General features: G+C 61.7%; 1 protein-coding gene across 1 annotated transcript in view; it reads left to right on the forward strand.

The window, feature by feature from the left end:
* ROR2 (receptor tyrosine kinase like orphan receptor 2) overlaps window positions 1-11,427 on the forward strand; it is a gene marked incomplete at its 5' end in the record, with an annotated part of 165,198 nt that extends 153,771 nt beyond the window's left edge. Inside the window, 5 exons of the mRNA XM_080820455.1 lie at window positions 42-169; window positions 3,391-3,705; window positions 4,652-4,897; window positions 7,583-7,785; window positions 9,070-11,427. Coding sequence (XP_080676581.1) covers window positions 42-169; window positions 3,391-3,705; window positions 4,652-4,897; window positions 7,583-7,785; window positions 9,070-10,554 — 2,377 coding nt within the window. The 3' untranslated portion in view covers window positions 10,555-11,427. The remainder of the gene's footprint in view (window positions 1-41; window positions 170-3,390; window positions 3,706-4,651; window positions 4,898-7,582; window positions 7,786-9,069) is intronic.
* Between the last annotated feature and the right edge of the window lie 15,189 nt (window positions 11,428-26,616).

Here is a 26,616-nt window from a genome sequence, read left to right on the forward strand (position 1 = left end):
AGAAAAACAAGCCAGTGTGCTCACGGCTGTGTCTTCCCCAGAGACGACTACCACGAGGATGGCTTCTGCCAGCCATACCGCGGGATTGCGTGCGCACGCTTCATCGGGAACCGGACCATTTACGTGGACTCCCTCCAGATGCAGGGAGAGATTGAAAACCGCATCACAGGTAGGAGCCCCGCATCGTCATTGTCAGACCGTGAGCGCGCGCCGCCCGTCTCCGCCCCCCTGGTGCGTTTATTTCCAATCTCGGACACAGAGTCCCTGTCCACGTGTCGTGCGACAGAGTCAGACAGCCCTGTTGGAAGCAGCGGGGACTGGCCCCAGGGTTTGCCCTCCAATGTTCCCGTTTGTGCGTTCCCACTAGCAAGCACACTTACCCAGGCCCACCGCGTGGCTCCAGAGTCCTGAGACGTCCTGTGCTCACTGCGTCACCAGGGCCTCCTGTCCCCGGGCTGGCCACACCGCAGGGAGGCCGGCGCCCACCGCACTTAATCGCTGCACTTCTCTGTTCTGCCTTCCGTGACTCCTGCCCCTCCGCAGATCTGAGCTCGGTGAAGAGCTTCACGGGTCCGACGTCGGTGTTGGGGAGAGGGGTTTGCAGTCCGTGGCGGTGTCCGGGGACGCTCCCGGGCCGCCGACGGCCAGCATTCAGGTCCCGCGGACAGTCGGTGTTCGGGGACCTGCTTCACAGCGTGGGAAAGGGGGCGGCTCCCTCGGCAGGCGGCGGCCTGCTCTCTGTCTCTGCAGGGTTCCCGTTCCGTGCACTGGCTTTTACATGGTGATGTGAAGGTCATCTTGGGGGAAAAGCTTTGAGAAGTAAGAAAACGAATTCAACCTAAGCCCCTCTCTGCTCTACCCGCCCCCCGCCCACACACGTTTCCTCTCCAGACTCCAGACGGCATCGACTTGTCCTTCCAAATCCGGGTCACCCCTCCCTTCGCTTTCACCTCAAGCTGGAGGGTCTAGGGCGATGGCCGTGCAAGGGTCCGCCCGGCCCGTGGTTCCCGAGCCCCCTGAGGACGGGGCCAGCTGTCCACTGAGAAGCAGGAGGACGGTGGTCGTCCAAGAAGAGCCCGTTTGAGAACTTTGCTATTTTTGGAAAAGCTTTTCATGCTCTCTGAAGCAGAACCGCTCATACCTTTTGGGCCACAACATTCAGTGATTTACCTTAGGGTTCGGTGTGGCCGTTCCCGTGCCTCAGAGCCGTGATGCAGGTTCCAGGGAACAGAAATCACCCTCGACAAAAGCAGGGCTCTTAGATTTTTCTCGTCGCTTCTCTTTCATTAAGGGAAGAGTCCATTATGGCCTTAGTAGGAGCCACGCACTCTGACATCCTCCGTCCTAACCGGCCTGGGAAGCGCTGGCCGCGGTCCTCAGCCCGGGCGTCCCACTCACTGACGAACCCGGATCCCAGGCACGAGGCTGTCCCCGAGTCACGTCTCCGGGAATGGCTGGAAACGCTGAGCACGTCTGCTGTCCGAGCAGGTGGACCGCACGACAGCGTTTAGACAAAAGTCTAGAACGGGCATCTCTAGGTGTGTGGACGTGAGAGGAAGGTCGAAGTTGACCTGGGCTGACGGGCTTGTGGTTCCGAGGCCGTTGTCTCTGCGGTGTCCTGTCTGGGGCGGGCTTGTCAGAACCCGCAGGACTCTGGGTGCTTCCCGAGGAAAGGGCCCCAAGACACCTTCAAGGTGACGTGGGGAGTGGACCGAGGAGGGGACATGAGCTGCTGGACGTTCTGGGTACCTAGAGCCGGACGTTGAGAAGTGAGCCCTCGCGGGACGCGTCTGAAGGGGCAAGGGAAGAGCAGAGACCCTGACGGGGTCACGCTCCGCTGCTGACGGCCCCAGAGCAACGCCAGGTCTGTCTGGCTTCGACCGTCCTTCCGTGCCTGGGGTCCCCGCCACACCACGCCCGCCCTCCTGCCGGCCCCCAGCTCCGCCGCAGCGGGCCTGACCGGGCCTCGCCCCGGGCTCCCGAGCCGTCTCCGAGAGACCCTGCCCGGGGACCTCCTGCCCCTCCCTCAGCGTCAGTCTTGGCCGGAAGGGACCGGAAGGAGCAGGGACCCCGTGTTCCTCTCCCAAGCTCCCTCAGACGCTCTGTGTGGGCTTCCGTCCCCCAGGGTGTGGCCTCGACAGGTCACCGCACGGGACCAGACGGGACGAGGGACCCGCCGTCCGTGGTGGGTAACGGGCAGCGCCGGAGCTGGGCTCCCTCCGGCTCATCGGTTCTGGGGGCTGCCCTGGGCCGGGCCCCTCGGCGGAGAGTGGGCGCCCGCAGCACCGCCTGCTGACTGCACGGGGCGCCGCAGCACGAGCCACCGGCCGGTGTCCCGGGGCGAGAGCCCGGCCCGCCTGTTTTCTCGCCTGCTGTGCAGGGTGTGTGGGCAGGAGCCTCTCTCTTCAGCCGCCCGGGTCACATCCTCAGGAGCAGAGCCTTCGCGGGCTACAGCGGGTGGGCCTCGGGGCGGCGGGCATGCCGCTGCGGCCTCCCTTTGAGCCTTGACGGGGAGAGGGGGACCGCGCCCTCCCGCCCCCGCACGTGTTCCCGCTCGGCCCGCAGTGGCACTGCGTGCTCTCTCCGGGTCACACGCCACGTTTGTTCCCCTCCGCCCCACCCCGTGTCCTGCCTGGGAGGACAGCCAGCCCACCGCGGCTCAGACCCCAGCTCCGCCTGCTTCTCTGCTGCCTTATCTCAGGGCACCTCCCTCTGCCCCTCCGAGCGCCCTCCGGCTGTCTGGGGGCTCCCCTCTCTCCCCGGCCTCTCCTGCTGCTGCCTGGTCGGAGCTCTGGTCCCCGTGTGTCTGCCCTGCTGCCGTCCTCCTCGGGGGCACCCTTCCACCCTCCCCGCTGCAGCCTCCCCGGGCCGCCGGGTCAGCCACAGTCCCACAGGACGCCAGGCTCTGTCCCTGTGCCCTTTCCGGTCTCTGCTTCTAGACGTCACCCAGGCCCGTTGCCCTGGCTACCGCCCATTGCTTGCAGAGCCCAGTTCCTAGCAGTGCCTTGGGAAGTGGTTTTGGGTCTGACCCCGGAATCTTCCCGTGCTGGGAGAAGCATCCAGCCGGGTGAGATCCTGGGCCCGGTTTCCCCTTCTCTCTTGTTCCACGTTTGTAAGTGAAGCCCTGGACTGGGACTTATTGTGTTCCCAGCACGTCCGGGCCGCTCCTGCTCTCTGGGGGCCTGCCTTGGTGAGAGCCTTTCTGGGTGTGCAGAGGACAGGGCAGAGGGTGGGGGGCCCTGCTGGGAGGGGAAGGGGGGCCACGACTGGGAGAGGGGGCCAGATGCACCAGGTGCGGCGGGGACGTGGGGGCGGGGAGGCTCCGGCGGAGTTCAGGGGCCCGGGAGCAGGTGCCCACCCAGCCTGACGCCCATCTCACCGCCCCCGCAGCGGCCTTCACCATGATCGGCACCTCCACGCACCTGTCGGACCAGTGCTCGCAGTTCGCCATCCCGTCCTTCTGCCACTTCGTGTTCCCGCTGTGCGACGCGCGGTCCCGGGCACCCAAGCCCCGCGAGCTGTGCCGGGACGAGTGCGAGGTGCTGGAGAGCGACCTGTGCCGCCAGGAGTACACCATCGCGCGCTCCAACCCGCTCATCCTCATGCGGTTGCAGCTGCCCAAGTGCGAGGCGCTGCCCCTGCCCGAGAGCCCGGACGCCGCCAACTGCATGCGCATCGGCATCCCCGCGGAGAGGCTGGGCCGCTGTGAGTTCCGTGCGCGCCCTGTCCTGGCCGCGGCCGCGACCGCTCCAGCCCCGGGGCCCCTCCAGCGGGCCGTGGGGTTTCCCGCGAGGGCTCTGGGGTCCTCTTGTGGTGGGCGCACGGCGCTGGCACGAGTCCCTACGTCACTGGGCTTCAGACTCCACTTCCGGGGGTCGGGGAGCAGAGGGCGTCACCTCCGTGCCCGTTAGCAGCCTGAGCAGGGGCACGGCCGGCCTCCAGGCTGCCCTGCGATCCCTGAGCAGCTCTCCTCTCTGACCGGGTCAGGGTTGCTGCCCCTTGCAGGGGTGGGAGCGGGGAAGAGCCCACCCTCGTCCCAGGCCCTGGACTCCGGCCACTTCTTTGGTGAGGCTGGGGATTCTCAGAGCCCCGCAGAGCTCCTTGGGGGGCAGTCAGAGCCCGATCTCTGGGCTCCCGGGGCTGTCCAGATCCAGGCGGCAGGGCTCGCTCCTCACTCTGCGCGTGATAATAGCTGCAGAAGACGGAACGTAGGTTGGCGGGTCTGTCTTCAGGAGGTGCTGAGCTCGGCTACAGAACGAAGGCAGCGGGATGGCTCCGAGAGGGCTCCGGGTCTCCGCCCTGGACACGGGGGTGCCCGGGTGTCCTCCCCGGGCGGCAAAGCGAGCGTGAGGTTGGGGTTGACGTCCTCCTGCAACGGAGGGGCCTGGCGGGTCCCCAGGGGCTTCCACACTCATGGGATGACTTCGGATGGGCTTCCTTCCTCACGTGTGTCCCCGGATGCCCCCCACTCCATCCCCCGACTTACCTGGTGGGCCTGCGGCTTTAGTGCTGCTGTTTTTGGAAGTCGGGTCGTTCGGTCTCCCGGAAGTGCCGGTTCCGGTGCGTGCGGGCAAAGTGGTGGTGGTGGTCCTTTCCGGAAGGGCCGCCGCCGCTCGCCAGCCGGGCGTCCTCACGCGTCTCTCTCCCGCAGACCATCAGTGCTACAACGGCTCGGGCACGGATTACAGAGGCACGGCCAGCACCACCAAGTCGGGCCACCAGTGCCAGCCCTGGGCCCTGCAGCTCCCCCACAGCCACCAGCTGAGCAGCGCAGACTTCCCCGAGCTCGGAGGGGGGCACGCCTACTGCCGCAACCCCGGAGGGCAGATGGAGGCCCCCTGGTGCTTCACGCAGAATAAAAACGTACGCATGGAACTCTGTGACGTTCCCTCTTGTAGTATGTATTCTCTCTCTCTTTTTTTTAAAAGCGTTGACTGTTGAGGGCACCTGGGGATGGCTTGGGGTCCCAGGGCGCCTCCCCGACGCGGCGCCTTGATGACCGGCTTTAAATAAAGCCGTTGCCGGTTCTGGAAGTAGTACCTGGTCGTTATGGGACGTTCTCTGGAGTCGTGTGCCTCTCACCCCCGATTCCACCACGCGGGGGAGACGGCCGGTTAGGTCTGGGGGCCCCTCGCCAGCCCTTTCCTTGCGGGCGGCCCTGGGATGGTCAGTTTGGTGCCTCGTTTCTCCATCAGTGTCGTCACGCCCTGTTTCCCAGTATTGGTGGACGGGCTTCCTGCTGCAGCCACAGCCCTCGGCCTGGCACCTGGCCTTGGGGACACGGCACCTCCCGCCCTCCCTCGCCTCCCGCTGCCCCGGCTCCCACAGGCAGAGCTGGCAGAGCGAGGAACAACAGAACTTCGGTCTTGTGACCGGTCTCCCTGCCACGTCCTTGTTAAAGTACAAACGGGACAAGAGAGCGCGGTTGAGGGTCGCACACTTCACAGGCCTCCCTATTTCTGTCTCGAGGCCATTTATGTTTCGCCGATTCCCACCGGCCTAGGTCCCCGGGAGAAGGTTGGCCGCCTTCTGAGTCTTAACGTTCTGGTTCCTGGAGCCAGTGGGTTGCTGGGACGTTACCGAGAAGCGACGGATGAGGAGAGAGGAAGGGTGAAGCAGAGCCGGGCTCGCCGTCCCCGCGCCAGCCTCCGACTGGCGGCCCCGGGCCCGGCGCGCCTCCCCCTACGGATGCTGGCCATGGAAACCGGCATCGCTTCCCTCCTGGGAGTAGAGTGGGCCAGTTCCAAATTTGCCACTCCTCTTAACTCAGCACAGATCGGACCACGGATCCTCGAGAACGTGCGTCCACTGCAGGACTAATTTTTAAGAATGAGAATATCGACAGTATCATAAAGCTGTTTCGTGGATTGCTACGGTTTCTAAAAAAAAATTCCTGCAAGGAAGGGTGTCCATGATGACCTGCTGGGGAAAGAAAGGAAAAAAGAAGCTGTAGGACGATAGCTGGTTTCTCCTGCTTGCTTCTTCTCCCCCAACCCCCTTCTCTGTCTTTCTTTGTGAAGGAAAGACGTGCGCGTGTGCATGCGTGTGTCCGTGTGTGTATGAGCACACACGGGCACCTGCATGTTATGCGTGAAGTTCTGGAGCGATACACGCCAAACTTTTCACAGAGATTTCCCGTGGCCTAAAGAAATGTTAAAACAGAATACGTTTTCACAATGAGCCGGTATTACTTTTGTAATTAAAATTAATCAAAACATTAAAAATATGTATGCTGTTTGATCTGGCCCATCTAGGTACGTTGGATATTGCAAAAAACTTTGCATTCTGAGGGCAGAAATGCGGAGCATACATACTGTAGGAAGGCTTTTAGCAGCTAAGTGAGAAGCAGGCTAATCGCTTCCAGCGGGGTTCGGGTGATGCCCGAGGAACCCCCATACGGGGGATGGTGCGCGGCCCCCGGCTGATGCCTGGAGCTGTCTGGTCCTCTTGGGACCGTGTCTCAGATGCAGTGTTCTGCCACAAAACCAGCGGCCGGGGAATAGGGAGGATACGACCGCCTTTAAAAAGAACTCGATTTAAATTCTATTTTAAAGAACTCCGAGACACTGAGGCTTCTGTATGTCAGAACAGCCGAATGCCGCGTCCCCCTGCTCACTTTAAGCGGGATGTAGGAAACTGGGCAGACGCCCCCATTAACATGGGTGTAGTCTTCGGCCCGGGGGCTGCGAGGACGCAGCCTGTCCTGGGGTACCGTGGTTAACAAGCGTGGCGTCTGCTGGCGAGTTTGAAAACATGACAATGAAGTAAATGGTCGCACGGATGCTTGGACGGCGCTCCCATCTCTGACCTGGGACGGGGGGGGCGGGTCATGGAATCTCCCCAGAGAGATGACCCGGAGCCTCCACCGCCCCCTGGGGCTTCTGGGACGTCTGCCTCGAGGGGGGAGCGGGGGAGTTCTGGGGTTTTATTTGGTTCTCTCTGCAGCGGGGTGCGGGGTGGGGGTGGGGGGGCTGATGGGACAGACAGACAGACTCTGGGTTTGGGACAGAGCTGCAGCCCAGTATGCCCCTGTGCCTGTCTGGAATCCCGTAGAGGGAGACAGAGCATCGCGTCTCGCTCTGAAAACCATGGAGCTCACCGGAAGCCTCGCTGGACCTTTGACCGCCGCGCTACCCAGCACGCTTGGGGCCCTGCGGCGTCCTGCCTTGGGTCAGGCTCCGTGGCGACCGGTGCTCTTTCAAATCAAATGCACTTTGGATTAGTATCTTCAACGATATGTTTTCATCATACACAAAATGTGGAAAATCCTAAAATGCCGCCGGTGGGGTCATTTCTCATCCCGGGACCTTGCTTGTTACTACTGCAAGAGCCCTGGCATTCACGGGTTTTCTGAGCCGTGTACTCCCGCTTGAGTCCTTGGGGGCAGCTTTGGATAGCGTCTCCCGACGTGCAGGGGTACGTTACCCATTCTTGGGCTTGGCGCGCCCCTTCCCCTTCGTGCAACTCATGGCACCGTCCCCTTGTGCTTGAATCTTGCCGCTGGGGGAGGGAGTGGGCTGGCGGGAACTCGGAGCCGGGCGGGGAATGGTTTCTAAGGACCCGTGACCCTGGCTGTTCGCAGGTCCCCAGGACGGCAGCAGGATGGGGATTCTGTACATCCTGGTCCCGAGCATCGCCATTCCTTTGGTCATCGCGTGCCTCTTCTTCCTGGTCTGTGTGTGCCGGAATAAGCAGAAGGCTTCCACATCTACACCACAGCGGCGGCAGCTGATGGCCTCGCCCAGCCAGGACGTGGAGATGCCGCTCATCACCCAGCACAAGCAGGTCTCCCACGCCTCCTGGCCCAGCCTCTGCCTGGAGATGGCTTGCCCCCGACGTTCGGGTTCTTGGCTTCCTCGATACACGACCCACCACCATCCTGAATTGCCCTGTATTTCCCCGCATCTCCTCTAAGACATGTCAGGACACTTGTGTCCTTAGGAAGGGAGTGGCGGGCGTGTTGGAATCCCGCCATCCCAGTCTGGGCTCCCCCCTCTGCTCAGACGGGTGCATTAGCCAGGGGGTGCCGTCCTGCGTCTGTCTGCGGGGCTGCCGCTCTCCCCACGGGAGAACCAAAGGGAAAGGGCTCTGACCGGTCCCCCGCACGGGGGCCCAGCCGGCTCTGACGAGGGACGGAGGCCTGTTTTCTGGTCCGTTTGGAGTTGGGTTGGTTTTGTTTTGCTTTGATTTTCGGGGAAGGGTGGAACTGTGCATTTGGAGTAGAGGCAGGACACCCCCGTTCCCCCGCCCCGAGAGCTCTTAGGACAGCGAGACCACCCCGAGATACAGCACAGGCGAGAGCCTGTCCCGGCCTGCCTGGGCCTCCACATTACTTGTACGCTTTGGGGGGACGTCACCCCCGTCCGGGCTCTGAAGGGGATCGTCAGGGCGGTCGGGGGAGCGTGCACGCAGCTCGGAAGCCAGCAGTCGCTGTGTGTTTGCTGGGGCTGGAGGGGTGGGGGGTGACGAGACGCAGGACAGCACCCCCCACCCCGGCCGTGGGGCTTCTGTCATAGCGTATCCAGCCAAGAAGAAGCAGGGAGAGGGGCCCGCGGAGGGAAAGCTGGAAAACAGCTGGCCTGGACTCCAGGAGTGACAGAAATCGTGGAAAGTGCATAGCAGGGTTCCAGGGAGACAGGCCGGGTGTCGCTGTGACGAGCAGAGGGGCCTGGGCCTCGGCAGCGGCCACGCCTCAGGGAGCTGCGGGAGGGGCCCCGGGTGGGGGACGCAGCTGGGAGAGTCCCTTGGTGCCTCTGGGATGTGGCGCCCAGCTTGGCTGTGTGCGTGCGCGTGTGAGTGTGGTGTGAGCAGGTGTGCCCACGTGCCCTGCAGTGGTATCTCTGGAGTTTGGGGGAGGCCAGACTTTGCATCCTGGCTGGGACCCGCTGACGTGTTTCCGGCAGCCTCACGGTGCTGCGTGTGTTGAAGAGCAGAGAGTGGGTGTGGGTCAGGCGGGGCCTGGGGTGGGCGGGACGGGGTCCTCTGCTGGGCTCCCCCCGCCCCCGCTGCCCGGCTTGTCCTTCTGTTGTGGGAACAGAAGTGGTTCACGGGGGCTTTTCTTGTCGGCAGGCCAAGCTCAAGGAGATCAGCTTGTCGTCGGTGAGGTTCATGGAGGAGCTCGGGGAGGACCGGTTTGGGAAGGTCTACAAGGGCCACCTGTTCGGCCCGGCCCCGGGGGAGCAGGGCCAGGCTGTGGCCATCAAGACGCTGAGGGACAAGGCGGAGGGCCCGCTGCGGGAGGAGTTCCGGCACGAGGCCACGCTGCGGGCCCGGCTGCAGCACGCCAACATCGTCTGCCTGCTGGGGGTGGTGACCAAGGACCAGCCCCTCAGCATGGTGTTCAGCTACTGCTCGCACGGCGACCTGCACGAGTTCCTGGTCATGCGCTCGCCGCACTCGGACGTGGGCAGCACGGACGACGACCGCACGGTGAGGTCCGCCCTGGAGCCCCCCGACTTCGTGCACGTCGTGGCGCAGATCGCCTCGGGCATGGAGTACCTGTCCAGCCACCACGTGGTGCACAAGGACCTGGCCACCCGCAACGTCCTCGTGTACGACAAGCTGAGCGTGAAGGTCTCGGACCTGGGGCTGTTCCGCGAGGTGTACTCGGCCGACTACTGCCGGCTGACGGGCGGCGCGCTGCTGCCCGTGCGCTGGATGTCCCCCGAGGCCCTCACGCACGGCAAGTTCTCCGTGGACTCGGACATCTGGTCCTACGGCGTGCTGCTGTGGGAGGTGTTCAGCTACGGCCTGCAGCCCTACTGCGGCCACTCCAACCAGGACGTGGTGGACATGGTGCGCAGCCGGCAGGTGCTGCCCTGCCCCGACGACTGCCCGGCCTGGGTGTACGCCCTGATGGTCGAGTGCTGGCACGAGGCCCCCGGCCGGCGGCCCCGCTTCAAGGACATCCACAGCAGGCTCCGCGCCTGGGGCAGCCTGTCCGCCTACAACAGCTCGGCACAGACCTCGGGGGCCAGCAACGCCACGCAGACCAGCTCCCTGAGCACCAGCCCCGTCAGCAACGTCAGCAACGCCCGCTATGGGGGCCCCAAGCAGAAGGCCCAGGCCTTCCCGCAGCCGCCGTTCATGCCCATGAAAGGCCAGATCAGGCCCATGGTGCCCCCTCCCCAGCTCTACATCCCCGTCAACGGGTACCAGCCGGTGCCGGCCTACGGGGCCTACCTGCCCAACTTCTACCCGGTCCAGATCCCCATGCCGATGGCGCCGCCGCATGTGCCCGCCCAGGTGGTCCCGAAGCCCGGCTCCCACCACAGCGGCAGCGGCTCCACCAGCACGGGCTACGTGACCACGGCGCCCTCCAACACGTCCATGGCGGACAGGGCGGCCCTGCTTGCGGAGGCCACGGAGGACACGCCGAACGCCCCCGGAGATGCGGCCCAGACCCCCGGGCAGGAAGCGGAGGAGGAGGAGGACGGCTCCGTCCCAGAGACCGAGCTGCTGGGGGACAATGACACTCTGCAGGTGGACGAGGCCGAGGTTCCCCCGGGCAGCCTGAGGGGCACGGGGCCACCAGGCACCCTGGGGGAGGCTTGAGCCCCAGGCGCGGGGTCGGGGGCGCCGGTTTGCCGTCTCACGGCGCGACCTCTGCTCCCCCGCCGTCCTCTTGTGCACAGAGCAGCCGCTCCCGCCCCGGCGGCCAGAGGGTCTTCGAGCTGGGGACACCTGACCGGGCGGGGGTGGTGGCCCGGCAGGACACACGGTGACACCTATGCGGCCGGCAGTCCCTGAGGGAGACGGGCAGGGCGGCCGGCCTGCGCCATGTGGGAGAGTAGCCACCGTCTTCCCTCCCCCTGCGTGTGCCCTGGAGATGTGCCCCTTTGGGCTTCTGGGCGGCTGGCCTGTTCCTCCCGCCGCCCCCGCCGGCGACCGTCTCCAACCACCGTCGCCGCCCAGGACTCGTGGGAATGGGTGGCCGCCGCCCGGCAGGGTCCCAAGAGCACCGGGCTGCCGAGGCAGGGGCTCTCTGTGCCTTCCATGAAAATGTGCCTTAAAAAGAAAAAAGCCAGTGCGATTTTGTATTTTGGGGAAATGATCGTGATTATCCTGCATGTGTATCTGGGCCCTTCTCTGGGATCAGGGGGAGGTGTGTCTTGGGTTCGGAGTGTTAGGGGCACTGTTGTACAGAGCACAGCACGGGGATTCTGTTTCGTAGACTTGTGTACAGACCTGAAGTGTAATTTATGTGGTTGCATCCGCCGTTTTCACTGAGGTATTGTGAGCTCAGTAATTTAAGTGCTGACGTGACCCATTCTGGGACGCCTCCCGACTGTATTTTGTCTGCCTGTGTTTGTCCCCGATGCAGGCGAGGTCCGTTCATTTCAGGCGGGAGAGAAGGCTCACAGGCCGCACACCCGTACGCCCCACTTGTAACCCCCATACCTGGTGTATCCAATAAAGTGAAACACGACTTCCAGCCGGCTCTAAGGGGGGTGAGGGCGTCCGGCAGCCGGAGTTCCTCAAGACGGCAGGGGACGGCGAGGGCTGAGGGCCGGCCCTGGGGCGAGCTCCCTGGGGATTTGCATCAGGTGCGTGGGCAGCGGGACCCCGTCCGCTCTGCTCCCAGGCAGGTGGGGGAGGGGGGCTGGGAGGTGCCAGTGTCCACAGCCCCGGGCGAGCCACCCAAGCCCGGAACTGACGATCCTGACCTTGTAGGACCTCAGGTCGTGCGGAACCTCAGGCACAGGGCTGCCCCGTGTGCCCTCACCCACGGCTTCGGCTGTGAAGCCGCCCGTGCAAGTGTCGCATGGACCAGTGGGAACTCACTTGTCTGAATGCGTTTCCTGAACCCGGGGGGCTCTTCTGCGCTTGGCAGAGGAAGCAGCGTGACGGGGGGCGGTGCAGGGCACCCCCTCCCGAGCCCCGCCCCTGGCCAGTGTGGTCCACACTGCGGAGCGGAAGAGCTCAGGGTTCGATGGAGCCACTTGTCGTTTCCACTGATCGGAAGGAGGCGCTTCGTCTTCCCTCTCGGGTGCGCCTGACGGTTTAACCGTCGGGTTGCCGCTGTGAGAGGAAGATGTCCGCTTTCCACCTGGACGTGCACCCGCGGCTCAGGTCGCCGGCCGCGCCCCCCCCCCCCCGCCGGGGTCCTGTGGAAGCATTGCAGGGTTTCTTGCCATGCGGGAGCGGGTTGGGTTTGGGGGATTTCAAGGCCCATCCTGCTCCCACCTGTAGGTCAGAGACACACGTGCGGACGGCGGAGATCCTGTCCCCACCCCGTCCGCCCTGTTCCCCTCCACCGTCTTCCTGCAGGTGAACGACGTCGTTGGGTTCCGATGGGTCCTCCCAGTTTCTTAAGCGCACGCAGGTCAACGCACCTACATGTCCTCCTACGTATCCCTTTATTTCAATCTAGAAGGGGTTGTCCTCTTCCCGGGTGGTTTCCTGTCTTGCTTTTTTTCATGCTAACGATGTGTCTGGGGGCTCTCTGCCCTTCAGCCGGACGCCAGAGGAGTCCCTCGCAGCACCCCTGCTGGTGGGGGAGGGCTCCACGTGACGGCGGCAGGTGTCACCGCAGTGGCTCCCCCGCCGGGGCCCTGCCGCCAGCGATGGCTCCACGCCGGCAGGTGCACAGGAGGGGCCTGGGGACCCTGGCTCTGGTGCATGTTTTTAAAAGACAGGAGACGTTCACATTTTTAACTCCCTGGTAAGGTTTTCCCGCGTGCGTCCCGTCCGCTTTCTTTCACCGTCTGGAGTGCTGAGGCCTTGGTGAACACTTACCCAGAGGCGGGGGGCACATTGAAACCATCCCTTGGGGGCTGGACGGCCTTAGGGCCTATGCAGGTCGGGGGGGGTGGAATGGACCAAATGACCAAACCCCAGAAGGCGACCGGGGATCCCTGCCAGCCCAGGTCGGAAACGGAGCTCGCTGGGCTTCGGGCAAGAGGCGCCGGTGCACTTCACAGCCGTGTCCACCAGGGGCGAAGTCCGACCCGCGTTCCTGACCCTCCTGGGGGAGGGTGTGCAGGCAGGTGCGGAGAGGCCGGTGGGTCTGCTGCCCGGTTCCCTTCGGCCCTGGCTGAACGCTCCCCCCGACACGTCCGGCGGGAGCAGCACCCACACTTGACCGACTTCGGCCCCGGTGCCGCGTCCCGGCATTTTCCTCTTCCCCCCGTTGGGCACCGTCTCTCTCTCCTAGAGCTTTAACGGCCGCCCTCTTGGTGGTGGTGGTTTTAGCGACACTTCATGTTTCGTTGTGTTTCCTCCCCGCACTGTGGCGTCTCACGAAAGCCCCCTGGCCGGGGCCGCCGTCTCGCTGGCGATCAGAACGTGCAAGCACGGAGTTTGCGAGCCGGTTCGCCGGCCCTGAGAGGCGCAGGTGAGGCCGCAGGAGCCCGGGGAAGGCGCGAGGAAACGAACGTGCACGTTGCCCGCAAGACGGTTTTCGTGTCCGGACCCTGCCGCTCGCTGCCCGTCTCCTTCCCAGCGTGCCGGACGGAGCCTGTCCCGTAAGTAGCAGGCGGCTCTGGCCGCGACGTCAAAGCAGACACGAGTCGGCCTCGGCGCGACGGTCCCAGGCGGGGTCCGGCCGGGCAGGCCCAGCCGCAGACGGGCGGCCAGAGGGCGCCACCGACCCACCGCGCCTGGTTTTACCTCGTTTCCAGCCTCCGTCTTCACGCTCCTCACCCCGGAGACCCACCGCCTTTTGTAACAGCGACGTCGCTCTGGGCCCCAGAAAAGGGATTTCTTTTCCTCCAGGCTGAGACCCTGAGGCTCCCTCAGTCTCCACCGGACCGACACTCACTCCTTTCTTCTGACAGCGTCCTGGTGCCGTGATGCACGCCCGTGAAGTCCAGCCGCTCCGAGGCCCAACTCAGTGATTTTTAATCCGTCTGCAGAGTGAGCAGCCTTTGCCCTAACCTGATTTTAGAACGTTTCTGTCCCCTCACAGAGACCCTTCGTGCTTGTCAGCCTTGGGCTATCTGCTCTGTTTTCCATCGTAATGGATTTGCCTTTTCTGGACATTTTATGTAAACGGGATTATATAATAGGGAGCATTTTGCTTCTGACTTCTCTCACCCAGCACAACGTGTTTGAGGTTCCTCCGTGCCGTGCTGCCGTCGGAAGCTCGTTTTCTTGCGGCGCAGGGTTCCCTGACGGAGGTACCACATCGATTCCTTCATTGTCTGCGCACAGTTGGGTTTTTCCAGGTTTTGAATATTCTGAATAACGCTGCCAAGAACATTTGCGCATGTTCACACGTGGACGGAGGTTTTCGTTGCTCTCAGCTTCCTAGGAGCGGACTGCTGGGCCGTACGGTAGGTCAGTGATCGTTCTAAGAAATTTCCCAAACTCTTCTCCAAAGAGGCTGCACCATTGTACCTCCCACCAGCAATGACCGAGGACTAAACTTCCAATGCCTCTTCACCAGCCCTCGTCATTATCAGTTTTTTTTTTTTAAAGATTTTATTTATTTGACAGAGAGAGATCACAAGCAGGCAGAGAGGCAGGCAGAGAGAGAGGAGAAAGCAGGCTCCCCGCCAAGCAGAGAGCCCTATGTGGGGCTTGATCCCAGGACCTGGGATCATGACCTGAGCTGAAGGCAGAGGCTTTAACCCACTGAGCCAGCCAGGTGCCCCTCGTCATTATCATTTTGTTTTGTTTTTCTGGGCTTTAATGAGAGCCATCCACTCCCAAGAATGTTAAAAGAAAGCATCGCTTAGAGGACAGAAGGGGTCGAAGGTGCAGGGCAAGTCCTGCGGATGGTGTGTCGCTCCCCAGATGCCCCTCGCCACTGTGTCCATGGGGTCGGTCCACGAATACCTCTGTTACACGTCCCGTTGCTCAGATTCAGGGATGAACCAGACAGGAAACATCCCCACTTTCTCAGGAGGAAGGTTATTAAACAAGAAAGATGGTGAGAACCGGCTAAGCCTTCCTGGGGACAGTCCCTGCCATGGCTGAGGCCTTGGGCAGAACTGAGCTGGGGCAACGGGCCAGGGTCCCTCGGGTATCACGGGATCGGGTCCCTGCATTTGCAAGTGAGGAAGGACGGACGCCTCCCCTTCCACGGTGAGCGCGCTGGCGGGTGGGTACGGTCTTCCGGAGCCCGTGAAGACTCTGGTTTCCTGGGGTCTGTCTGTGGAGGCTCCTCTTTGATCGAGAGACCCCAGCACTCCACTCGGAACACAGTGGCAGGGCCCTCATGTGGGGCCCCGGGACCCCCGGCCCTGCCTGTGAACATGGTGGGGAAACCACATGTTTATTTTCACTCACCTCTGAGTGAAATGCAGAGTTTCCTCTTCCAGTAAACGTAGGGAAAACCCGAGGAGAAGCGTTGGTGGCGCGCACGGCTGGCTGCGAGGCCGCTGGTGGAAATCGCGTATTCTCCGGAACCCTGCGGCGTGGCTGGTGCCCCAGTGCCTGGTTCCGCTCACGACTCCTCCAAGATCACTCCCATCGGCAGGCCGGCTGCAAAATCCTGTTACCGAGTGAATACGGGAACACATGTGTCCCCCCACCCCTTGTGTGGTTTTAAGAAACGCTTTATAATTTCAATGTAGATATTTTCAGTACGTTTGGAATATGCCATTTTCTGCATTAAAATGGACCCAGGTGCAAAGGGGTCTGACTGTGGTGCAGAAAAGTTAGGAGCCCGTCTTTCTGGCTCGTCTCCTGAGACCACCCCACTGCGTGTCCCTTTCCCTATCCTCCCAGGAGGCAGTAATGCAGCCCGTCCCTCGTCCGCCTGCCCGGCCGCTGCCTGTCCACAGCCCCCAGGCCAGCCTCCCGGACGCCTGCCTTCCCCTCGACTGCTCTGACCCAGACCAGAGGGAGGAGGCCGTGAGGGCGTGCCCTGACCTGGCCTCCACCGTCCGACTTTCTCAGGCTGTTGCAAAAGCACGTGTCAAGGAGACCCAAGGTAGAGAAGCAGGAACAGAATGGGAGCACGAAAAGTTTCTGCATTTTTTTTTTTAACTTTTTGGCGATCGTCAGAATTGTTGCTTTTTCACATCCGCTGAGCTCATGGGCTCCTGTGACACAGTAGCTGTTCTGTGGCCCAGCTCCCCGGACCTGGTTCTGGAGCGGGCAGAGGGGTCTCGGGGTCCTGGAGGCTCCATTCGCAAGACCCCGTCTGGCCGGAAGAGCTCTGCGTTTTCTTCTCTCGCAGGTAGATGTTGCTGGAGCTTTAGTTATCACCCAGTAAGGCTCCCTTTCTAGTCGCTTCGAGTAGCCCTCGGTGCGGATTTCACTCGCGTAAGAGAAACGCCATGGTGTGCAGTGATCTGCAAAGACCAGGTCGATCCTCTGGTCCCAAAAATACGCGTGCTCCTGTCATTTATTCTCTTTGTGAGTTTCATTAACCCGATTATATCTGGGGGACATTTTTTTTTGCTGAAACAACAAAGCCCAGAAACCCGATATGTGGAAGGAAACGAGAGTGCTTAGTGGGAAGCCGGGCTCTGGGTCTAGGACCGTTGATACGGTCACCGCAGACAGCATGTGGGGCCACGTTCTGTCCCGCCTGCAAACATGCAGTGTGACCAGATGGGCCGCAGAAATCACACAAGGCACTCCTCCAGCTGACCCGAGGTGAGATCATTAGATTTGTTGGGTGACACATGCCGGGGGGGCAGCCTGCGATCCCCCAGCCCTGGAGGGGTCAGGGTCGGGCAGAGAACGAGGTGGTTCCAGGAGGTGGAGGCAGGAGCCAAGCCCGTTCTCGAACGTCTGTGATGCTCACTTGTCTGAAGAAAACCCAGCAGCCTGGAGGGAGAGTCGGCAGGACGGGGCAGTGTAAACAATCTGGTCTTTACTCCCCAGATGTGCTCGTCAAAAATAACCGTGACCAAGAACCTTGCAAAAGGTCCGTCTTCAAAGTTCTTTCCCTGTGAGCGGTGACGGTTTTCCCCTCACGTTCGCTGGAAACAAAACCAGGCAGGTGGTGGCCAGCTCACCGGCTCGTGCAGGACACAGTACCAGAAGACCGAGGCATTTGCTGGACCGACAACGTGCGTCCCTCTCTGCAAACCGTGAATTTCCCCTCACAAGTTTGGGGTCTCGGCCTCACGGGGGCAGCAGGAAGACAGGTGCGCGGCTTTGATTCTGGTGGGGACGAGAAGGCAGTCTTACCCCACAAGGTTAGCTGTGCAGGGGCGCGGGGTCCTTCGGGGGAGCCGGGAGCCGGCCGAGGGCCGCGGAGCTGGGCGTGCGTCCCGCCTCCCTCGACAGTCATGGGGTCTCCAACCGGCGGACCAGGCTGCAATTCTGACAGAGGCCACTAGAGGCCACTAGAAAACAAGCTAATTAGTCCACGGAGACCGTCTCTATCTGCCTACAAGTAATCGTAGTTTGCCCCCAGGGTAAAGGGGCAGGGCACCGGCGTCGCTTCGGTGCGCCCATTTAGGTGTGGGGGGCATACACAGAAATGCCAGTCGGTGGAGGCGCCTCTCCAAGCCCAGGCCGGCCCCCTCCTGCAGGGGTGGGTTACGAGAGGCGAGGTCCCCGGGGCAGGGGTTTTCTCCCTCTCCCGGCTGCCTCCCCAGGGTCGTGGCGACTTCCTGGGCTCTGCTGGGCAGCCTCTTACTTCTGGAGCCACAGGGCGCTCTGCGGACAGCAGAGCGAAGGTGAGGCCGTTTCCCCTGAGACGCCCACCGTGACCCTCCATAACGGGTTTGACGACCTCTTTTCAATCGCGTGTCAGGACAGACGGCAGCGAGGACCCGGAACGGATGTCACACCGCCCCTTCGCTCAGAAGTCACGTAAGGCCCTGTTCCAGCGAACAGCGGGCAGATCGAGGGAAAGGACGGCGCAGGGTCAGAAGATACCAAGAATCTTCCTAGAGCCCCTCTCCCCGGTTCTCAAACTCAAAGTAGCTGCTGTGTGTCCCCCCCAACCCTCCCAGAGCTCGCTCGCTCGCTCTGTCTCTCTCACACACCCTAAGGAGTTGTTTGCTCATGGACTGCTTTGCTTCCTAACAACCCTCACGGCAAATTTCTGGTAAGTGAAATTGTCTGCTTCTAGATTTTTTCTCTTCTTTTAATACTAAGTTATTTGTGAATGCAGTTGTAGCGTTACCGTGAACATCCCCGTGCACAAAACCATGACCTACGCCACGCCTGGCACAGAGAACACCAGAGACGGGGCTGCCCCTGCCCCCCCACGCCCCCTCCCCCTTCCCCCTGTGTTCTTTTTTTGACACTGCGGACCCGTCTGTCCTGATGCCCTCGTGCTTCCTTCTAACCCATCAGTTGTCTCCTCGAAGTATCTGTGCCCACACTCGGACGCGGGGGGAGCGAAGTTGCACGTTTCACCGGAAACTCCTCCCTCTGTCCTTGAGCCCGGTAGGAAGCCGCCACCACACAAGGCTCCGTGGCCACAGAGCTTGGTCAGCTCTGCCTGAATCCGGTGCACGAGCATTTTTGAAAATCAGCCCAGGATACGTGCCATGAAATGAAAGTATTGAGATTTTCAAGACGACCTCCCCACGCCCAAGAGGAACGTCCGTACTAGCCCCGTCCTGATGCAGAAGGAGACGCCAGCGTTGATGCGGGGTGAGAGGGGCTCACGGCGTGTGCCCGGCTTCCTTCAGAAGTTGACCCGCAGTGACTGGTGTCGCCGAAGGACCGGGGTCCCCCCCGCCCGGACACGGCCAGAAGGGTCCATCCCCGGCACACCCAGCCCTCCCCCGAGGAAGGCGAAGCGAGTTGCCTCTGGTCAAAAAGACGGGTTAAAAACACAGAAAAACAGAAGAGGTCGCTGTGGACGTTAACTATGGCGGGACCTAAAGTCAGACGTACTCAGAGGTGACGCGGGGCTCCCTGAATAGTCCGAGAAGCCACAGCTGTTTACACACCAGGCAGGGCAGGTAAATACGCCAGCAACAGCTCCCTCGGCGGGGTGTCACCGCATCCTCTAGAAGCCGAGAGAGCGAGTCGGAAACACGTGGGCGAACGCGGGAGCGGACGAGTAGCACGATGCCCGGGCTGAGGCAGGGGACTGAGAATTCCGTTCCCTGTGGGCACGTTTCTCAGGGACATTTCCACATCATCGATCATGTCCTTGACAACAAAGTCAACCAGAATAAAATCCCGGAAGTAGAGACGTCACTGGCCCTCCCCTCTGACCATAATCCGGGGAAGAGACGGCGGCCCGCGTCTTGGGGGTGGGGGATGATGGAGAGGTGACTGCCTTCATTTCTCGCCCCCGTGAGATCCGACCCACTGTCCTCGGAGAGCCACGTGCCCTGCGTGTGAGCTGCCCGCAGCAGGTGGCCTCCCCGACCGGTCCCACCGTGTCCCCAGCGAAGAAGGAATGAAGTTTTGAAACGACCATATGCCCAGGGAGCTCGGGGGTCTTCTTTCTCCCTCACGTCCAAAGAAGTTTGTAACTGTTGGCCCCAGTGAACTTTTTTTTTTTAATTTTAGTGATTGCAAGATCCTGTCTCTGGATTTTATTTATTTATTTTGAGAGAGAGAGAAAGCGAGAACACGAACGGGAAGGAGAGGGAGAAGCAGGCTCCGATGCGGGACTCGATCCCAGGACCCTGGAATCATGACCAGAGCTGAAGGCAGATGCTTAATGACGGAGCCACCCAGGCACCCCAAGACCCTGTAACTGGACACAGCCGTGGTGGCACTGCTGTCCTCTTGCTTCTCTTTTGACGCAGCCCATGTCCCGGGGACGCTTGAGAGGAAAGGAAGCTCCTCTCCACTTCTACCGCGGGGAAGATCGGGAAATCGGCGGATGGGCGACCCACCGCGACTACGGGTCGGAGTCCAAGGAGACGGGGGGCCCGGGAGCTGCACGTTCCCTTGCACAAACACCGAGATCCCAAGGAGGGATGACTCGGGAGTCAGGCATGCATCAAAGAGACAGGATCCTCCGACCCAGCAGTCAAGAAGTGGCCTCCCTCCCTCTCTCCCTCTCTCCCTCTCTCTCTCTCGGTAACACATTTCCTGGCATCGTTTTCATGTTGGACATTTTGTGAGGCGCCCAGTGCAGAGCCACTTGGATGAAACTGCGCATGGGACACTGTGTCCCGCCACTGCACTGTCCTGGAGGAGCTCAGTCGCGGCTGGGGGAAGTCAGACCTTCCTTTCTGACGATCTGTTGTTCCTTCTCTTTCCTTTCCCCGCTAGGCTCGAATCGGGCCAAAGATTCCGTTCCTCGCCGTGTTTACCAGGAGGCCAATGGCCCGGGGCGGGGCGCGGACCCAGAAGGGCAGCGCGGCATGAGCCCTGCAGAGGTGTTGCCACGGTCCCCTTCTCTAACTGCCTTCTCAGTGGAACCCCAGCTCACAGCCGGGGAAACTGAGGCCCAGGGGATGGCACGTGCCTAGCGGCGGGAGCAGGAGCGGTCCACGGCCAGGCCAGCGTTCCCACCTGGGGACTCTCCAGTGCCTGCACCTGCCATGGGCCCTTCTGCCAGAAGGTGCCGCCGTGGCCCGGGATGGTGGCCGTGGGAAGGCTGGGACAGGGCCTAGGAGCCCTGTGCGTCGTGTGTGGGGCTGGGGAACTCCTCTCGGGATAGAACCTGAGGACCTGGGGGGGGGGGTCACTCCTTCTGGGAGCGGGGCGTGGAGACGGGGGTGTGGGCTGTCCTGGGGATGACCGGCCCCGATCCGATCTGCTCCAGGACCACTGTACACGGTCCGGGACGGTTCCTCTCACAGGACGGGTCCACACACAGGTTGGAGGGGGCCCGGGGCTGAAGGGACCTCCTGGGGGCTCGGACACAGATCACCGTGACCCAAGCAGCAGGGTCTGCGCAGGGCGGTTCCCCGGAGAAGGAGCCCCACCCGAGGTCCCCGGCCACGGAGATTCTGGTCCATTGACTCTCTCCCTCGATTCCTTGATGTTAGTTAAGCTCGAGACCCATTCGCTCCCCAAGATGGAATTTCATCATTTTGTCACAAAGTGGGGAAGCTTATTTTCTACTTTTTAAACGTGAAGCCGAGAGCTTATGGTGTTAACGTGATGCGTATCACACGCGACTGGTTTTATTACTGTTCTTTATGATTTTATATTCTTACGCTCCGAGCAATAGAGCTGAACATCCCGCGGTGGGAGGGACTGGTCTTCGAGGAAGTTGGTTCTAGAAGACAGAACTAGCAAACCACAGTGACGCAGGGGAAACCACGAGAAAGACTTCAACGGCCCACTAGAAGCCGAAAATCTTAGATAAAATGCTCCCAGATATTAAAAAAACTAGGTACTTTGATACCTATCTTTTCCCCATTAAAATTTTTTTTAAATACTCATGTTTAAATCCAGTTTTCAGAGTTTAACTTCCCCAATTTTGAAACTGGCAGGAGTACCCCTGGTCGAAGAGCCTGTTACTATCTGTAGGTTCTATTTCCAGCGAGGAGTGGAGGCGAGCAAAGGAAGGTCGAGGGGCCCTTGGGCTGCCTGTTGGGCGCCCCGAGCGCGGCTGGAGGAAGCGCGGGAGGGCAGGAGGGTCCCTGAGGGCTCTCCACACTCTGGACCAGGCTGGGGGGCAGACACGCTCCTGCCCCTGGGGCTCAGCGAGCCGGCACCACCTCCATCCACCAGAGAGAACTGAGACAGAGCCTGGTCCGTGAGGTCCCCTGGCAGGTTCTGGACAGACTGTCACTCTCTTGTGACCCAATCACTGTGGAAAACTACTTGGCAGGTTTTTTATTAAAGATTTTATGTATTTGACAGAGAGGGAGCACAAGCAGGGGGAGCAGCAGAGGGAGAGGGAGAAGCGGACTCCCCGCCGAGTAGGGAGCCCGACGCGGGACTCGATCCCGGCACCCCGGGGTCATGATGTAACCCAAAGGCAGACGCTTCACCGGCGGAGCCCCCAGGCGCCCGATGGTTTTTTATAAAGTTAATACACACCCGCTACACGGTGCCGAAGTTCTACGCCCGGGTATCTGCCCCGCAGTTGTGCAGGAATGTGCCTAGCGGCTTTAGTCCTCGTGTCCCAACAGGGGAGACCTCCCAGTGCCCGCCAGCAGGTGAATGGTAAACCAACGGCAGCCCTCCCATGCCAGGGAATTGTGCTTGGCAATAAAAATCTCACACACACACACACACACACACACACACACACACACACACGTGGGTCTCCAGAACACGCAGAGCAGAGGAGACCAAACAGAAACGGTGCATACGGTCAGGCTCTGTGTGACGTTCTGGGACAGGAAATCGTAATCTCTCGGGACAGGCAGCATCCCTGGGCTTGTCTGGAACCAGGGGGTGGGAGGCGGAGGGGCTGGGGGCGATGCAGGCAGAGCCTTCCGCGAGGGACGGGACGTAGTCTGGATGTTGGGGGGGGGGTCCACGAGCGTCTAGGTTCAATTCACCGAATTATACACTTCAAATGGACACCAGTTACACTCTTTAAATTACACCTGGACAAAGGAGTGCTTGTTTTAAAAGACGAAGAACCCCTCTAAAACTTTCCAACGCAGATGCCAACACTTGGCAATCACACAATTTCAGGCCAGTCCGTGACATTAAAATGTCATTTACAAAAGTCTCTGCAGGGTCGTGGAGATGGAGAGACGGTTTCTTCGTCAGGCTTGCGGAGGGAGTGAGGGGTCAGGTCGTGAGGGGCAGGCCAGTCACCAGACAGGGCAGGTGACCCCAGCCTCAACCCCCCGCACAACGCTGGCAAGTGTGTGAGTGTCTCCGCGCCCTGTCCACCTCCGAGTCACGGGACACACGGGCGAGGATGGCGGCTGCAGCCACTGTCCGGGCTGGGCCACGGGACAGCAGGGAGAACGGGAATGAGCAGACAAGGCCAGGCTGGGCCTGCTTGTGACTGGGGTGGGAGGGGCAGCAAGGGGCCCCGTCCTGCCTCCGGCCCCCCCGGGGACCCTCCGTACGGGTCTGCGCAGCCACAGGACCACACCAGGCACTGCGGGGACCGGCACTGGACGTCCCCGTCTCTGCTGCGGTGAGCACACTTGTGTCACCCACATGAGCAGAAGCATCCAGATGGGACGGCGGGTGGGAACGGTTGGAGCCGTGGGATCGACCCCTGCGGACGGGCTCTCCCGAGGCCCTGCCCCTCACACGGCTGTGACGACGCCCCTCCTGCTCGCCCGTGGAGCCCGCGGGGCCGGCTCGGTCTCTCACTGTCACACGTGCTCTCGCTCGGTCCCGGGCTCCCCGGCTGCTCCCACCCAGGGTGGAGGGACGCCGGTTGGATGTTCAGCCGGAGATGTTGAGCAGGGCCGGAGCAGGAATGGGCCGGAGCTAGAGACGTCGGGGAGCCTCCAGCACATTCCAAGCCCGGCCCCGGACGGCATGGGAGTGCGGCTTAAAAGCTGAAGCGGCCGGAGACGAAGCGGACGAGCCCTCCGCGGACGGGCCCTGGGGCGTCCAGGGCGGCCGGCGGAGGCCACGAGGGCAACGGCGCTGATCGCTCGCTGCCGAGGTCGCCCGCCGTCCCGCCGCGTCTCCACAGGACGCTCTGGGGCCGGGAGGCGAGAGCAAACCGGAGGAGAGGAAGGAGTGACAGCGTGAGGGCGACCCCCGGTGACGTGCCCTGACCTGGGAGGCAGGGTCCACGCCGCGCGGACTCTCGTTTTTAAATTACAACCGTCTCTTTCTCCTCCCGATTCTGCCATGGCCTCGTCTTCTCTGGTTACAAGCCCCCAGCCCCGTTTCCGAACAAGGCTGCATCGTGGGGCTGTGGGAGCGGAGACTTTAACCTGTACATCCGGGGAGGACACAAGGGAGCCGGTGCCACCAAGCGCGTCTCTTAAGAGACACTTGATCGGCCGGTTTGCCGGCCGGTTCCTTACTCAGACCCGCGAGTTCTCCGTTCGCTGAGCGGCCTCTTCTCCGCGCTTCTCTCTCCGCCATAACGTCCATCCGCTCGGGTCTGTCCTCCAAGTCTCCTGCCCTTCTCCTCGCCCCTCGTGAGGCTGAGCCCCGCAGCCCCGAACCCCCAACCCCCACCCTGGCAGGATTTTCTCACCCGTTCTGGTGGTCGGACCCAACTCCCCAGAGTGTACAGTGGATCGGGTCCGTCTTCTGCTCAAGGCTCCTCATGAACCCCCACTACCCCCGGGATGAGGGCAAACACCCCAGCCTGTTTCACGCCAAAACCACACCTAAGCTGGTCCGGCGTCGTGCTCAGCGTGCCCGAGAGTGGTCCCCAGACGCCCCCGGCGCTCCCCTCTGGGTGAGCTGGGTGGGACCAAGGCCTGCCTGTCTCCCGGCAGGAGGAGCTAAGCCCTCCCCGGACCCGAGAGTCCCATAATTCCTTCCGAAAACTTCCGTTTGCTTTTCCCATTTAGGTCTCCATCCGTAGTGTGCGTGTGGTGTGAGGTAGGACAGGAAAGGTGCCCATTTTCCTGCGGGACAGCCCGTTACCGAGTTGACCGTTCTCTGCTCATGAAATGCCGCTTCCGGACGACCCATGAAGTCTGTTTCCAGACTGTTTCGTCCCCCGCGGATTTGTGAGGCCACGTTTTCAGAACAAATGCTCCTTGAAAACCCATCATACTCTGTTCTTAAGCTTCTGTTTTGCACGTTCTATGGAGCCCGTGCGTGCAAACACACATGGCAGGTGCGGAAATGACATTCGTGCACGGCAGTCAGTCAGCCCTCGTGCGCCAGTGTCATCCCCCGGGGGGGAGGGGAGTTAGTGTCGTGAGCGGTAGAGAGGCTTGTGGACCCCACGACCCCGCTGTTTGCCCTCGGCTGACAGTGATCTCAGAAGGCGTTCCGACACCTGGGGCCACCCTCCTAGGGAAGCCATCAGCAAATATCTGATTGATAAGCAGTTTACTTTTATCTGCAAAAATGAGATTTTTTTCCTCAAAACGTAAGGCACGGCGATGCAGGTGTTAAGGAGTTGTCATCTGTCCTGTCGCTTATCCATTTACTTTCCTTTCAGGACTCCCTAGCGGTTTCTGAGTCCCGAAAAGGAAGCCTGCGAGGTTCTGGAGGGTCGAGCCGTGGTCCCTCTTCAGAATGTACGTGGGACTCACCGCGGTGAGGTGTACAACACGTCTCGGATCCGTTTTATTTCCTGAAATAAGGTGTCCTTGAGAAAAACGGCTGTTTCTCCTTTTCCTATGTTGTACTTTTGGGGACTGAGATGTGCACAGACCCTAAGGGGCCCTGCCGCACTCACACCTTTCCCCTCTTTCTGAGTGTGGGCAGGACCTGCCACTTCCTTAAACCCATGCGAGCGGCCAAGGCAGTGGCATGTTGCTCCGGGATCGGGGCGTGGTTGAGTGGGATCCTGTCGCTGGTGGCCTTGCCCTCTCTCTCCGCTGCTGGCTTTGAAGAAGCTGCCGTGACTCCCCCGGCCACCAGCAAACAAACAGCCCAAGGGACCCTCCCGGTCAAGCGTCCGACAGGGACCCAAGCAGGGTCAGCGTCCTTGCCAGAGCCCACGCGACCCCAGACGAGGACCCGGCTCAGAGCGCCGGCACTCCAGGCTCGGAGAAAGCGTGAGATGATAACCTGTGTTCTGTACGACCCCGTCGTGTGTGCGGGTTGGTGTGTAGCCCCAGGCGCTCACGCTTTAACGCCCGGATAATTCGTGGAAGTCCCTCTCTGGCCAACGCGTACGTGTGGGTAGGAACGTTCGAGCCAGGTCCACAGGGCTCGGATTTATCCAGATGAGCGGTGGGAGAATGTTTATGTTAAGTCTCTCCCAGCACAAACCGGGTTGCAAGTCGCACAACGGTCCCTCCTCGCCCTGCTTCTGTCCCGTGAGCCCCTGAGCTCTGTGAGCTGGGGAGCTGGGACCCACGGCTTACGGAGGGAGGGGCCGGCCGCCCGCTCCCGGGAACCCCCGTCCGTCGGGGGCCTGGCACCCAGCAGGCTCCGTAGGTGGTTGTTGCAGAAAGAGCAGACGGAAGGCGGCTGTCCCCTCCGGGGCTCTGCCCCGGGCTCTGGGGTGAGCGCGCTCCCTGCGGCACCTGCGGACTCATCCAGCGGCCCCGTTAGGCACGGGGTATCAGTCTCCACACCACCAGTGGGTGAGCTGCGGTGCCAGCCGTCACCCGGGACCCCAGGGATTGAGGGGCGGAGCTTGGGGCCGGGCCTCCTGGACTGAAACCATTTACACACACACACCTGCTCCCGCATAAAGTTTTACTAAAAGGACGAACCTTCTCTCTCATCTCCGCGATCACTTCCCTCCCTGCGAAGGGAACCGAGTTAGGGGGCCTGGCGCGAGCGGAGGTGGTCCGGGCTGTGGCCGCCGCCGTGGCCGTAGGTCCAGGCCCGTGGCCGCCGCTGTGGCCGTAGGTCCGGGCCGTGGCCGCCGCCGTGGCTGCAGGTGGCGCTCCAGCCCTGCCGCGGCCGCCTCTGCCGGGCCCCTTGGAAACGTCTGTAAGGACGCCCCGCGTTCTCGGCCCTCGGAGAGCTTATTTTCCCACAATTAATGCAGATGGGTGGTCCCATTATGGCCGATTCTTCGTCTGTGAATTATCTAGTGTGAGGAGAAGTGCCTGCACAGGCTTAATTTCTGATGGTGATTACAGGCCGGCGCTTGGCGCGGGGAGGGAAGGGGCGAGGCTGAGAGGCTCTTGGCAAATCTCCTTCCTCCACAGGAACGAAGGTACCGCCACGCGATTTGCATTTGCGGAGCGCGTACTCCGGGACTCCACATGACTTGCCTCGCCTCATTAACCTCATCAGGGCCTGGGGAGGGAG

This window comes from Martes martes, assembly GCF_963455335.1.
Source record: "Martes martes genome assembly, chromosome: 12".
NCBI lineage: Eukaryota > Metazoa > Chordata > Mammalia > Carnivora > Mustelidae > Martes > Martes martes.